This window comes from Lithobates pipiens, unplaced genomic scaffold, assembly GCF_037356315.1.
Source record: "Lithobates pipiens isolate NorthernLeopardFrog02 unplaced genomic scaffold, aLitPip1_a1.2 Scaffold_35, whole genome shotgun sequence".
Classification (NCBI taxonomy): domain Eukaryota; kingdom Metazoa; phylum Chordata; class Amphibia; order Anura; family Ranidae; genus Lithobates; species Lithobates pipiens.
Window position 1 is genome coordinate 21,018,791 of NW_027507811.1, and position 15,126 is coordinate 21,033,916.

A 15,126-nucleotide genomic window follows, 5' to 3' on the forward strand; every position below is an offset into this window, starting at 1 on the left:
GACAACGCTATACAAGTACCTGTAACAAATAAATAATAAAATAAATGTACCTTAAGATCCAGTAATGTATGTACGCTATTTCCTAACAAGTCATCTCTCCTGTGAAACTTCCTGTCTTTACCCTACATCACTTCCTGTCTTTACCCTACATCACTTCCTGTCCATACATGACATTACTTCCTTCTTTGCATTCCACGCTCAGGAGTGAGATTGCCATCTTGTGGAGAAATACTACACTATACTAAATACTATAGCCTAAGTTCTTCATTCATACATTAAAATTGGCACATTTGCATCTTCTGTACATTTACAGTGATACCTCGGTTCACAAACTTAATTTGTTCTACAAACCGAATTGGTCGTAAACCGAGTCAAATTTTTCCCATAGGGTTCAATGTAAATAAGGTTAATCCGTTCTGAACTTTTTTTTGTTTTTAACCAAAAAAATGAAACAAAGTACATTATAGTATGAAGAGAGAACACTAAGCTTGCCTTAGACGGCTTCTGGCATGGAGGAACATTCTTGTCACCTTCATTACCGCTCTGCACTCTCGTGTCACCTTCATTACCACTCTGCACTTTCGTGTCACCTTCATTGCCGCTCTGCACATTCTTTTCACCTTCATTACCGCTCTGCACATTCTTTCAACTTCATTACTGCTCTGCACTTTCTTGTCAACTTCATTAACGCGCTGCACTTTCATGTAACCTGCATTACCGCTCTGCACTTTCTTTTTACCTTAAAGTCCATTTTTCTTTAACACTGGGTACCAATCAGTTTTTATTCCTGATCTCCCTATGTTAAAGTGGCAGTAAACATAGAATTAAGGGAGAAAAAAATTAACTCTCCCTGCAAGGTAAAGGCATAATGTGCTAGTATGCATTGCATACTAACACTTTATGAAAGACTTACTTTGAAACAAAGCCCTCCAACGGTGAACTGTCACTGCTGCAGAGGCTTCCATCTTCACTTGCTCTTTATTCCAGGTTTGCAGGCTGCGGCCAGAAGGTCTCAACCAGGGGTCAGAGCCCCAGCCAGCAGGTCTCGTTCCAGGAGTCAGGTCTTCTCCTATCGGGGTATCATGGAGAACCCCTATCCAGAGGCCAGGAGAGAGCTGTGCAGCTGGGCACTGCGACTAAAGGCTAAGTGAGCCAAATGAACCAGGAGAGTTGGACAGTACAGTCAGAGGGACTAGTAAGAACAGCAGCAGTGCTGCTGACAAAAGAGCCAGATGGCTCAGTATTTTCGGTTGATGTTGGAAACCCCTGCATGGGCATCTGATGTCTATATGAACTTTCGATTTTATGTAATAAAAATGGGCTGATATGCTTTAAAATACAGTTTGCTCTGGCCTAACTCCTTGGAAAAGCACCTATCACATGAGCGTAATCACCCCAATACCACAAAGGGGATACACAGATTACATGACACTGACATACTCTCTTAGCCACTGATGGGTATGACCTCTGTATCACTGATGATGAAGATAATAACTGGGAAATAATGGAGCTGATCACTGCAAGCATGAGGAGCATAACCAAGATGGCAGCGATGGAAATATTCTATGTGGCATTTGTAGTGGCTCTATGTATCCTTAGAATATTAGCTGGCACACATTTGGAACAGGACCTTATGAAACTGGGCCTTCTGGACTCTCTGAAACAGGACCTTCTGGACTCTCTGAAACAGGACCTTCTGGACTCTCTGGAACAGGTCCTTCTGGAGTCTCTGGTACTGGACCTTCTGGACTCTCTGGAACTGGACATTCTAGACCATTGGTTCTCAATCTGGCGGTCAGGACCCCCTTGAGGGTCGAATAATGATTTGCCAGGGGTCACAGAATCCTGGGCTGTTGCTGAAGCCTGCACCGCTCTCCCAGCCTTTTTGTGGCCGCACATCAGGGCTGTCCCTGGAACCCGCGGCCTCCCACTCAGCCTCTTCGCAGCTGCCCATTCAGTTCACGGCATGGCTGGAGGGTAGAGACTAGAGGTTGGTTGACTGGTGAGGAATGTGAAGTGGGAGGGGCTGGAGGAGACCATATTTTATGATTTCAGCATAGGTGTCACTGCTATGAGACACCACCAAGTCGGAGACACAGTGAAGCCAGAGACACTACCTGTGATTATAGTTGCCATTAAAAGTCCCCACTACAGTTCTCAGATCAGCAGATGACCTTGATCAAGAGCACCTAAGTTGGCTCATTAGAACTCCCCCAAGCACTGCCACTCATCCCTCCCCCCCCCCCACCCCCCACCAAGGAGTAAGAGAAGGAATAAAAATAGAGAATACATGGAAGGGGAGGAAAAGAGGAGGAGGTAGTAAGAAAAAGGGAGAGAAAGAATAAGAGAAAGAACAAGAAAGATATCTAGAGAGAGGGATGGGGAAAAAAATAAGAAATTAGGATTGAGAGATACAAGGGAAATAAAAGAGAACAAAGAGAAAGAGTGGTACATCCTAAAATACTGTACAAGTGTAAGGGAGCGCTAAATGTCTGTGGGTTAGGGGTGCAAATTACTTGTCTTGCCTTGGGTGCTGACAACCCACACTACGAAAATAATTTTACTGTTAGGGGTCCCCACAACTTGGGAAATTTTATCAGGGGGTCACGGCACTAGAAATGTCGAGAACCACTGCTCTAGACTCTCACATCTCACTAATAAAACACCAATGGAAGACTCTCTATGAACTGAGCACATTCCAATCACCAATCATCTAAAAATTATGTTCATTTGTAAAAAAAATGACTCAGAACAGAATATTGTAGAGTAGAGCTTTCTTGTTTATTCTAGAAAATCGGATTACATTATTAACACACAATAAAGAATTTAAATTCAATCTTGCATAGCCGAGAAAGGGAGCCTCAAATTCGGTTCGAAAATGTCATTCTCTGCTGCAGAAAAGTGCTTGATATTTTCCGAACCGTCTTTGGGGCCCCATATTTCAGGGAACCCCAGCTTTGTATATGTTGTAGATCTAGTTCCACTGGGTTTGCACACCAAATTTGGGGTTCCTAACACCAAGTGGCCTCGAGATACGGGGCCTCAAATTCGGTCAACTGTGTCCATCTGCAGCAATGTCATTTTGGGTCCCTTTGGGTCCAGAGACCCCAATTGGCTGCAGCTAGGGAGCATCTAGGAACCCTTAACTACCGAGTTTGAAGTTATGGCTGCAAATGGGCACAGTGAGACATGCAAATGGGCACAGTGAGGCTGCAAATGGGCATTGTTGACCGTCTTTTCCAGTTACAGTAGCTGCACATTTCTCAACCTAGGCTTATACTTGAGTCAATAAGTTTTCCCAGTTTTTTGTGGTAAATTTAGGTGCCTTATATTCGGGTTTACTTATACTCGAGTATATACGGTATAGTTTAGTCGGTCCAATAAAAAGTTAGTTCCTTCAGTAAAGCAAAAAAGATATACTAATAGCAACCAATAAAAAAAGGTATGGTCCATGGGTTGTTGTATTCTATGGTGGGGCCTGTGTGAGTGCGGGACCAAGTCAGCATTGTTTAGAGGATGGTATTACTATAATTCAATCCCTGCAGACCTATAACTATCACATCATTCCAAAAAAATCCCATTGTACTTTGGCCACGACTCCAAATAAGCCAATATGAACACAAAAACTTTATTAGCCTTTGCGAATATTCTGGGGTCCAAGAAGTGATTTTCTTTAAAGAAACATTTTATACATTCTGACTATAAGGAAGAACACACGTTCTCTGGAGGTTATTCTTGCCACACTCCCCTGAACATAAAAAAGGTTGTTAATCCATGTGAATTTCCTGGTGTCGATCATGGGCACTTTTTTACAGAACAATTTCCCGAACTTTGAACACGAATAAGGACTGTTGTGCTTTTTAAGGACAGTTTTCCCGCAGTATTTATTATTAAGTAATTTTTAAGATACAAAATCAATCTATATCACACTGTCTATACATATGAAACTTATTCACAGAGACATGTGATTATACAAAATAGTTACATTTATTGGTTGACAACAACAAATATTTACATAAAATTAAAATAATGATTGCATCACATGAACATCTTGAAAATTAATGGAAACACCCGGAAAATGGGATTATAGTACCTTTGACGTAATATCACCATGATAACTTCTCGGTAGAATCAATAACCTTATGAAAATGACAATTAAACAGAACGTCTGTATTTCACACATCCAACCATTACTATACTGCAGGTAAGTAAGTGGTTAACAATGTCAAATAAATTAGACATTAGTTTTTGTCAATAAAAGTGGCAACTATGCAAAAAGAAAAATATAATCAAAAATTTAATCTTTAGAGGAAAAAATCTACAAGGCGGTTATTGATTCGGGAGAACGATTATCAAAAGTTGAATATTCAATACATCAATATTTGAGAGAGCATACAAGATAAAATCAACATGACATAATTACCCATTCCAAGATGGCTATTGTTCCTAATGGCTGGTTAGATGGCTGCCGTAGATTTCAAAAATGGATACTATTAAAGAGGATTTACTTCTTGCAACCTCCGAGTTCCAAGGATCAGAGTTCAGGAATTTTCATGACTGTCAAAATATGTATTCATGCATGGTGCATGAATGTCAGTCTGTCTGGGAGTGTGTGTATATCCTAGTGTCCCCCCTCAGGGTGTGTCCCTGAGTGTCTCTGTCAGGGTGGGTCCCTGAGCCTTTTTCCGTCTCTTCCATGGCCTCCTTCTTGCTTCTGAATACCATCTCAGACAATGAGATCACAAAAATTATAATAAGCTCTGCCCAAAAGGTATGTGTTCCTTTTTCATTGGTAGGCAAGACTTAATCATTTACTTTCCAGGGAATTCAGTGAGTTTTAGGTAATATCACCTTCAACCACTAGGCATGTCTGAGAGCAGAAAATGTGTTCTGAACTAACTTTTAAATAAAAAATAGGATTTTTATAACAGCTTACCTGTAAAATCTTTTTCATTTGAGGTACATCACGGGACACAGAGACTCAGTAATTACTGATGGGTTATAGGGTATCACTAGGTGATTGGACACTGGCACACCCTAGACAGGAAGTTCAATCCCCCATATAACCCCTCCCCCTACTGGAGGTACCTCAGTTTTGTAGCAAAGCAATATAAGTGTATTAGAAGAGGGGAGGGACCTCTGTGTCCCGTGATGTACTTCAAAAGAAAAGGATTGTACAGGTAAGCTATTATAAAAATCCTATTTTCTTTCTTGTAAATCAAGGGACACAGAGACTCAGTAATTACTGATGGGATGTCCCAGAGCAATGCTATCTGAGGGGAGGTGAACCACACAACATAGGGTGTAATCAGACCTGAGGACCCTGTACCGCTGCCTGCAGCACACTACGCCCAAAAGGTGAATATCCTCATGCCTTCTCACATCCACCTGATAAAATTTGGTGAATGTATGGACTGATGACCAGGTTGCGGCCTTGCAGATTTGAGCCATGGAGGCCCGGTGATGCCCTGCCCACAAAGCACTAATAGCCCTAGTGGAGTGCGGCTTGATTTGAAAAGGCGGAATCTTTTGCTTCAAACCATAAGCTTGAACAATTACTTGTCAAATCCATTCAGCAATGGTAGATTTCAACGCTGCCTGTCCTCTCTTAGAACCCTCTGGCAATACGAACAAAACATCTGTTTTGCAAACCTGAGCAGTCGCTTCTAGATGGGCTTTGACTGCTCTCACTACATCCAAAGAATGTAGTGACTTCTCTTCCATAGAGCAGGGATTTGGAAAAAAGGAAGGCAGAACAATTTCTTGGTTTAGATAAAAACCTGAGACCACCTTTGGTAGAAAACTAGGATGAGGGCGTAACACCTCTCTATCCTTGTGCATTATCAGATACGGTTCTTTACAATAGAGGGCCGCTAATTCTGATACTCTTCTGGCAGAAGGAATGGCTACCAGAAAAATAAATTTTCTTGTCAACAGAACTAAGGGAATTTGATGTATCGGTTCAAAAGGCTGCTTCTGTAAAGCTGACAGAACCAAATTCAAATCCCAGGGGTTCAGAGGCGCCCTAACTGGAGTATTAAGGCGCGTTACCCCTTGTATAAAGCTTCGGACCAAAGAATGCAAAGCAAGTGGACGTTGAAACAGAACCGATAAGGCAGAGACTTGGCCCTTGATGGTACTCAAGGCCAGTTTCATCTCTAACCCATTTTGCAGAAATTCGAGGATTCTGCTTATGACATATATTTCTGGGGTGCCAACACCTGGATTCACACCAGGAGACATATGCTTTCCAGACTCAGTGATAAATCATTCTGGAAGCTGTCTTTCTTGCATTAATCAAGGTAGATATCACAGGGCCCAAAAGCCCATGATTCTTCAGAATGTGGGTTTCAATAGCCAAACTGTTAAATTTAGCGTTTGTAAGGTAGGATGGAATACTGGTCCCTGGGATAGCAGGTCTGGACAGGATGGTAGGGTCCAAGAGGGGCCTACCGCCATCTTCACTATTTCTGTATACCAAGCTCTTCTGGGCCATCAGACGCACTGACTTCTTTTCCTGCCTGATCCTGCAAAGAAGTCTTGGCAGTAGCAGAATAGGACGGAATGCATAAATCAGAGAGAACTGATGCCACGGAGTTACCAACGCATCTGTCCTGCATGCAAGAGGATCCCTCGTTCTTGACACAAAGTTGTTGACCTTGTTGTTGAACCTGGACGCAAAGAGATCTACATCCGGAACCCCCCATCTCTGGCATATGGCCAAGAAGACATCGGGGCGAAGAGACCATTCCCCTGGGACTAACTGCTGGCGGCTCAAGTAGTCCGTCTGCCAGTTCTCTACCCCCAGAATGAAGACTGCCAATATGCATGGCACATGTCTTTCTGCCCAGATTAAGATCTGGTTTACATCTCTCTGAGTTGCACGACTCTTGGTGCCCCCTTGCTGATTGATATAAGCCACTGCTGTGGCATTGTCAGACTGGATCCTGACAGGGCAACCCTGCAACCTGAGTTTCCAGGCTTTTAGGGCTAGATACGCCACACGGATCTCCAGAATGTTGATGGGTAAGGCCCTCTCGGTCTTGGACCATCTCCCTTGGACAGTCGACTGTTCCAGGACTGCCCCCCAACCAGAAAGACTGGCATCTGTTGTTACCACTGTCCAGCTAACTGGTAAAAAGGATTTTTCTTTCCGCAGATTTTCGGGTATCAACCACCAGCTGAGGCTCCGACGCGTTGTAGGGGACAGATGCATCGGAAAATCTAACGCCTGAACCTTCTTGTTCCAGGCCGATAGGATAATGTTTTGCAGCAGCCTTGAATGAAACTGAGCGTAGGGAACTGCTTCGAATGAAGCCACCATCTTCCCCAACAACCTCATACAAAGACAAATAGAAGGACCCTTCTTTGCCCTGACCACCTGAATCAGTTCTCTTATAGCACTGATCTTTGCTTGGGGTAGGAATACCCTCTGCTGGGCTATATCTATGACCAGACCCAAATACTCTAGTCTTCTTACTGGTTTTAAAGAAGACTTCTCTAAGTTGAGGACCCAACCTAGGCATTCCAGGTAGTTGATTGTGGTGACCAAATTTTGGTCCAAGCGGGCTACCGACCAGTCTATCAAGAGCAAGTCGTCTAGGTATGCTATTATTGTTATACCTTGGGCCCTTAATCTGGCCAGAGGAGGGGGCCAAGATCTTTGTAAACACCCGAGGTACAGTAGCTACCCCGAAAGGCAGAGCTAAAAACTGAAACTGACATTTTTCTACTTCAAAACGCAGGAATTTTTGATGAGCAGGGAAAATAGGCACATGTAGGTACGCATCCTTGATGTCTAATGATGCCAGAAGTTCTCCTCGTAGGATGGATACTACCGATCGGATCAATTCCATGCGAAAGGACCATATCTTTAGAAATCGGTTTAGATCTTTGAGATCTAGAATGGGTCTGACATCTCCGTTTGGCTTTGGTACCGTGAAAAGGTTTAAATAAAACCCCATTCCCTGCTCTTGCATGGGAACTACCATGATAACTTTTTGCGACAATAGTCGCTCCAACGCTAGAAGGAGAGACTTCTTTTTCTCTGGGTCTATGGGTACATTTGATCTGAGGAAATGAGAAGGGAATTCTCGGAAATTCTAGTTTGTAACCTAGAGTTATTGTGGAGACCACCCATTTGTCCCGAAATTCCTCCTGCCAGAGCCCTGAGAACTTTAGTAGTCTTCCCCCACTCGAGTGAGCGGGGGCGCCCTTTCATAAGGAGGCCTTAGCGTTTTGTCTTGAAGACCTTCTCCCCCAGGACTTCTTTTGTCCCTGGAGTTGACTCTGAGTTTTAACCTTTGAGCCTGACGGAGGAGGCCGTCGTGACTGCCTGGAGGCTGATCACCCTGGCACTGGAGAAAGCGCCCGTTTAAAGGAGGGACGTTTACTCCTTTTCTTGACTGGTAAAAAGGTGCTCTTCCCACTAGAGATCCTTTGGATATAATTGTCCAAATCCTCTCCAAACAGTTTTGCACCACGAAAAGAAAATCCCGCCAGGAGTTTCTTACATGGTGATTCGGCTGGCCAATTTTTCAGCCATAAGATTCTACGCATGTGTACCAATCCAAGCATAAGGTGAGAGGTCTGAAGGATAGAATCTCTGATAGCATCAACAGCAAAACACAAAGCCGCTAGTAGGTTAGCTAACCCCTGGGCTTGCTGTTCAGGTAAAGCTTTAAGCACCTGTTTAACAAGGTCTCTCAAATATTGACAGACTCCAATTGCTGCCACTGCAGATTGAGATACTGAACCTGCCAAAGAGAAAACATTTTTTAATAGGAATTCCATTTTCTTATCAGTTGGATCCCTAAGCATCTGAGCGTTGTCAACAGGACAAGTCTGGCTTTTGTTTATGGAGGAAATAGCGGCGTCAACTGCCGGTATACCCCACATCTTAGTAAATTTTTCCTCCATAGGATAAAGTGTCGAAAACTTTTTAGGAGGAAAAAATTTTTTATCTGGGTGATCCCACTCAGAATAGATAAGCTTTTCCAGTAAACCATGAACAGGAAAGGCATGTGCAGTTTGAGGAGGTTTCAGTGAACCCAGACAAGTGGGTTCTTTAACTGACTCAGGTACGGGTAACTTAAATGTGGAACAGACCAATCCAGCAAGAATTTGCACCAACATCTTCTCATCTTGAGAAGCTTAAGAGGGCCCTTCTCCACTAGATTCCTCAGAAGTGGAATCGTCAGTCTCCTCCTGATCCTCTGAGGGGGATTCTTCTCCTTTATCCCAGAGTTCCTCACTCTGAGGGACCTTGGTGACAGAGAGGGGCCTAGATGCGATTAAGGCCACTAATATTTCCTCTAAACCATTTATGGCTGAGGGAAAAAACCTCCTGTGTAATGTATACAGGGGCTGAAGTTCCAGAAGCAGCTGCAGCCTCTGACCCCAACGGATCTCCCTGGCCAGCCTCCCCCGGGTCCTGCAGGGGGGGAAGGTGCTGCAGAGGGGGGTCCTCAGAGCCTGAAGGGGACCCCTTTGAACCCCTATTATTTGGGGTACTTGTACCTCTTCTACCCATAGTGCAAAGCAACAAAAGGTAGAGGTACCACAAAAAAGGCACTGACTGCTGAGCACTGTAGTTCAGCAACTGCTGCTGCTACCAAGACCCAGTCTGGTGCCTAAGTAAATGCTGCCTGGTAATGCCTGTGTCCTCCACACTCACATGCGCCTGTCAGCTCTGTGTCCCTCCATAGGCCGTGTGCACCTGAAAAAGAGTGCACTTTAAAGCCTGTGTAGCCTAGTGCTCCGCCCCCCCCTCCTCCGACCACGTCCGCCCCCCCCCCCCCCCGCACTTTTTTAAAAACGAGCGTTTCCCATGTGAGCAGAGGCTTTAACCCTGCTGACAAGCATGGAGGGGAGGCTGGAGCAGAGGAGAGGGAAGGGTCGGTGGACGTAAAGCCGCTGTAATGGCAGCGGCAGGAGGTGGGGTATGTTACCGCTCTCTGCCCAGGCCTGTGTCAGTCCCCTAATCCTTGGAGGGAGAATCCCAGAAGGAAAAAACCCCCTTACCTTCATCCTTCCTGGAGCATGTCTGGAAGAGCATAGAGCGTGGACACCAAGCAGACAGAACAGGCATGAAAGGTATGTGCTCTTGGCAGCCCCCGGTGGCGACTATAGGCATAGCATACATTTACTTAAAAGGAGAAAACCTACTAGAATTAGAAAAATTCTTGATGAGTCTCCCTTACCTTATCCAGCTGCAGGGTTTGAATAACAGGTGGGCTTGCGGTGGGCTCAGTTAGGAGAAAAACCTTCAGAGACTGGGGCCCCCTTGAATAGGAGGATCCGCAGTTCTGGGCCCGTAAAGCACCCTGCCAGGAATATGGCTGAAAAAAACAAATACTGGGTCCCAGGGTCCAGCTCTCTAAAAAGAGAAGCGTTACAGGTAAAACCTTGTTTCTTCGGACATGAGGCCCGGGTACCATCCAATTCAGTCTGGAAAAGACACTTTGAATGGATCTGGTTGCATAGCTGGACCTAGTAAGGATATTCCAGCAGAGCTCAGCACAGCACATCTTTATTTGTGACCAACACCTAAGACACTGGCGAAAAAACTGAGGTACCTCCAGTAGGTGGAGGGGTTATATGGGGGATTGAACTTCCTGTCTAGGGTGTGCCAGTGTCCAATCACCTAGCGATACCCTATAACCCATCAGTAATTACTGAGTCTCTGTGTCCCGTGATGTACGAGAAACAAAGTTACATTTTCACAATATGTATTTGTTTGTATCTTGGAGAGAAGAATATATACCTTTAAGTATTCTGGTAACCGGTCTAATATAAAATACACTCAGTATAATTTTGATTAATCACTATTACATAAAATGGTTATATAGGAAAAAAAAAATACTCCCTTGGGAGCTGCTAGGTAGTTCATTACAGTACTGCTGGTTTAACCCCTGCTCTTCCACCCCTCTTTAGTAATCACAAACACAGTTCAACAGTTGAATAAGAAACATTTATTCCTTGTGCTGCAGCGTGTAAGGTGTAGGTGATGCAAGAAAGTATAAGCTGCCTCTCTTATTGTTCCATATAAGTAGATAGAAGCCTTTCCCTTAGCGAACCGGCCAATGCCCCTCTGAAAGAGATTTGGTACTGTTGAAATGCTAGAAGTCCCAGGCCTCACCTGCCTATCTCACCTCCTGCGATTTCTTCCCGGGCCAGTCCAGGCGCTCCCGGTCTACTTTGTCCATTTAGCAGCTACTTCCCGTTTCTTGAATAGTGGTCCATCCCAGCCGGGATGCCTGGTTCTGTTCCCCAGGGTTTTAGTGCAACTTGCTGTAATGAACCTTACAGCCCTGAGGTCTCTGAACCCTCAGGCCTTCCGGTGGGATTCCTTTGCTGTCCAGCACTGGGATCTCTGAACCCCCAGGCCTTCCAACGGGTTCCACAGAGGACTTACTTGTGACCGGCTCTTCCGGGAGATTCCGTGGGGACTGCCTATCAACCTTGCAGCCTCCGGTACCCTAGCCAGGCCACAAGCCTCCCCTTCTGATCCTACCTTGACCTCCGGTATTTGAATGTCGGTCTGGATCTCCTCTACAAGCGCTTCAGGTGGTGTGAAGCCCTCCGGATGATCCGAGCTTGAGGCAAGCAGACTCCGGTGGTGCTGCTGGCATAAAAGTGTCTCTCCTCCTGCTGTTCAGGTCCCAGCCGCATCAGCTGTGCACTGCAATGGCCGCTCCGGGCCCAGGCGTTCACTCCCAGAGTAGGCCTCTGACAGCCGGGACAGATCAGGCAAAGTCTCTCAACTCCATCCAGTACTCCGAGCGCCAGCCCCCCGGTGAGGTCCAACTGGATACCGGTGTCGACAAGTATCAGGTCCTGCTTCAGTGTGTAGCTGGATGGCGGGTGTCCAGTGGATGGCGGGTGTCCAGTGTGTAGCTGGATGGCGGGTGTGCGTTGTGCGCAGGACGCTGGATGATGCCTTTCCTCCTGGGCACAGTCCCGCCCCTTGTCTCGTGGGTCCGGCGTGCGAGGAACTGTAACAGTACATTTCAGCAGTACGTGCCAGCCACCCCTGGTGGCAGGCACTGTGGACTTACATGTTAAGCAGCAGTCACTGAAAAGACAGTTGAAAATGTAACTTTGCAATGCCTTACTGTAAGAAACCAACATCTCCCTGGTTCCCAGCCGCAACCTCTCTTGGTGTCCATGTTTTATCCATGAGTTATAGCGACACACACAACTCCCAGTGCATTTTCATCTGTTTTCAGGAAAATAAAAATGTTCTCTTCTTGCAGTTGCTAGGGGTAACAGGTCAGCAGTACCATAAAATATCTTGGTGGGACCTCCATGAAGCGCACTACTCCCTTGGGATCTGCTAGGTAGTTCATTACAGTACTGCTGTTTAACACCCACTTCTTCCACCCCTCTTTAGTAATCACAAACACAGTTCAACAGTTGAATAAGAAACATTTATTCCTTGTGCTGCAGCGTGTAAGGTGAAGGTGATGCCAGAAAGTATAAGCTGTCTCTCATATTGTTCCATATAAGATAGAACCCTTTCCCTTAGCGAACCAGCCAATGCCCCTTTGAAAGACATTTGGTACTGTTGAAATGCTGGAAGTCCCAGGCCTCACCTGCCTTTCTCACCTCCTGCGATTTCTTCCCAGGCCAGTTCAGGCCAGTCCAGGTGCCCCTACTTTGTCCGTTTAGCAGATACTTCCCGTTTCTTGAATAGTGGCCCATCCCAGCCGGGATTCCTGGTTCTGTTCCCCAGGATTTTAGTGCAACTTGCTGTAATGAACCTTCCAGCTCTGGGAAAGGTTCATTACAGCAAGTTGCACTAAAAAAAACTGGTCTATGAAAGACACATGTTGTTATATACAGTGGTGTGAAAAAGTGTTTGCCCCCTTCCTCATTTCCTGTTCCTTTGCATGTTTGTCACACTTAAGTGTTTCGGAACATCAAACCAATTTAAACAATAGTCAAGGACAACACAAGTAAACACAAAATGCAATTTGTAAATGAAGGTGTTTATTATTAAAGGTGAAAAAAAATCCAAACCATCATGGCCCTGTGTGAAAAAGTGATTGTTAAAACATACTATAACTGTGGTTGTCCACACCTGAGTTCAATTTCTCTAGCCACACCCAGGCCTGATTATTGCCACACCTGTTCACAATCAAGGCATCACTTAAATAGGAGCTGCTTGACACAGTAAGGTCCACCAGAAGATCCTTAAAAGCTACACATCATGCCGAGACCCAAAGAAATTCAGGAACAATTGAGAAAGAAAGTAATTGAGATCTATCAGTCTGGAAAGGGTTATAAAGCCATTTCCAAAGCTTTGGGAATCCAGCGAACCACAGTGAGAGCCATTATCCACAAATGGCGAAGACATGGAACAGTGGTGAACCTTCCCAGGAGTGGCCGGCCGCCCAAAATTACCCCAAGAGCGCAGCGACGACTCATCCAAGAGGTCACAAAAGACCCCACAACAACGTCCAAGGAACTGCAGGCCTCACTTGCCTCAGTTAAGGTCAGCGTTCATGCCTCCACCATCAGGAAAAGACTGGGCAAAAATGGCCTGCATGGCAGAGTTCCAAGGAGAAAACCACTGCTGAACAAAAAGAACATCAAAGCTCGTCTCAATTTCTCCACAACACATCTTGATGATCCCCAAGACTTTTGGGACAACATTCTGTGGACCGATGAGACAAAAGTGGAACTCTTTGGAAGGTGTGTGTCCAAGTATATCTGGCATAGAAGGAACACTGCATTTCATAAAAAGAACATTATACCAACAGTAAAATATGGTGGTGGTAGTGTGATGGTCTGGGGCTGTTTTGCTGCTTCAGGACCTGGAAGACTTGCCGTGATAAAAGGAACTATGAATTCTGCTGTCTACCAAGAGATCCTGAAGGAGAATGTCCGACCACCTGTTAGTGTACTCAAGCTGAAACGAACTTGGGTTCTGCAGCAGGACAATGATCCTAAACACACCAGCAAGTCCACCACCGAATGGCTGAAGAAAAACAAAATGAAGACTTTGGAGTGGCCTAGCCAAAGTCCTGACCTGAATCCTATTGAGATGTTGTGGTATGACCTTAAAAAGGCCGTTCATGCTCGAAAACCCTCTAATGTAACTGAATTAGGACAATTCTGCAAAGATGAGTGGGCCAAAATTCCTCCAGGACGCTGTAAAAGCCTCATTGCACGTTATCACAAACGCTTGGTTGCAGTTGTTGCTGCTAAGGGTGGCCCAACCAGTTATTAGGTTTAGGGGGCAATCACTTTTTCACACAGGGCCATGATGGTTTGGATTTTTTTTCACCTTTAATAATAAACACCTTCATTTACAAATTGCATTTTGTGTTTACTTGTGTTGTCCTTGACTATTGTTTAAATTGGTTTGATGTTCCGAAACACTTAAGTGTGACAAACATGCAAAGGAACAGGAAATGAGGAAGGGGGCAAACACTTTTTCACACCACTGTATATTAATCAAGATCACATCAAATGATTTTCTATATGGATACAGGGATAATTCTGATATATCCAATGAGTACCGTATATATTCGAGTATAAGCCGAGTTTTTCAGCACAATTTTTTGTGCTGAAAATGGCCCCCTCGGCTTATACTCGAGTCAAGCACTTTTTTTGCAGCAGAGAATGACATTTTGCAAACTGATTTTGGGGCCCCGTATCTCGGGGGCCACTTAGTGCTAGGAACCCCAGCTTTGGATATGTTGTCGTCCTAATTCTACTGGGTTTGCACACCAAATTTCGTTCCTAGCACCAAGTGGCCTCGAGATACGTGGCCTCAAAATCGGTCAACTGTGTCCATCTGCAGCAGTGTAATTTTCCAGAAACCCCAAATTGGCTGCAGCTAGGGAGCATCTAGGAACCCTTAACTACCGAGTTTGAAGTTCGGGGGACCTATGGCTGCAAATGGGCACAGTGAGGCATGCAAATGGTCACAGTGGAGGCATGTAAATGGGCATTGTTGACCCTCTTTTCCACTTACAGTATCTGCGCATTTCTCACCCTAGGCTTATACTCGAGTCAATAAGTTTTCCCAGTTTTTTGTGGTAAAATTAGGTGCCTTGGCTTATATTCGGGTCGGCTTATACTCGAGTATATACGGTATGTGTTAATCTAAACATA

General features: G+C 45.0%; 1 protein-coding gene across 1 annotated transcript in view; it reads right to left on the bottom strand.

The window, feature by feature from the left end:
* Positions 1-15,126, bottom strand: part of LOC143955199 (uncharacterized) — a 51,892-nt gene that overhangs the window by 11,577 nt on the left and 25,189 nt on the right. The window contains exon 13 of the mRNA XM_077465287.1: positions 1,631-1,768. Coding sequence (XP_077321413.1) covers positions 1,631-1,768 — 138 coding nt within the window. The remainder of the gene's footprint in view (positions 1-1,630; positions 1,769-15,126) is intronic.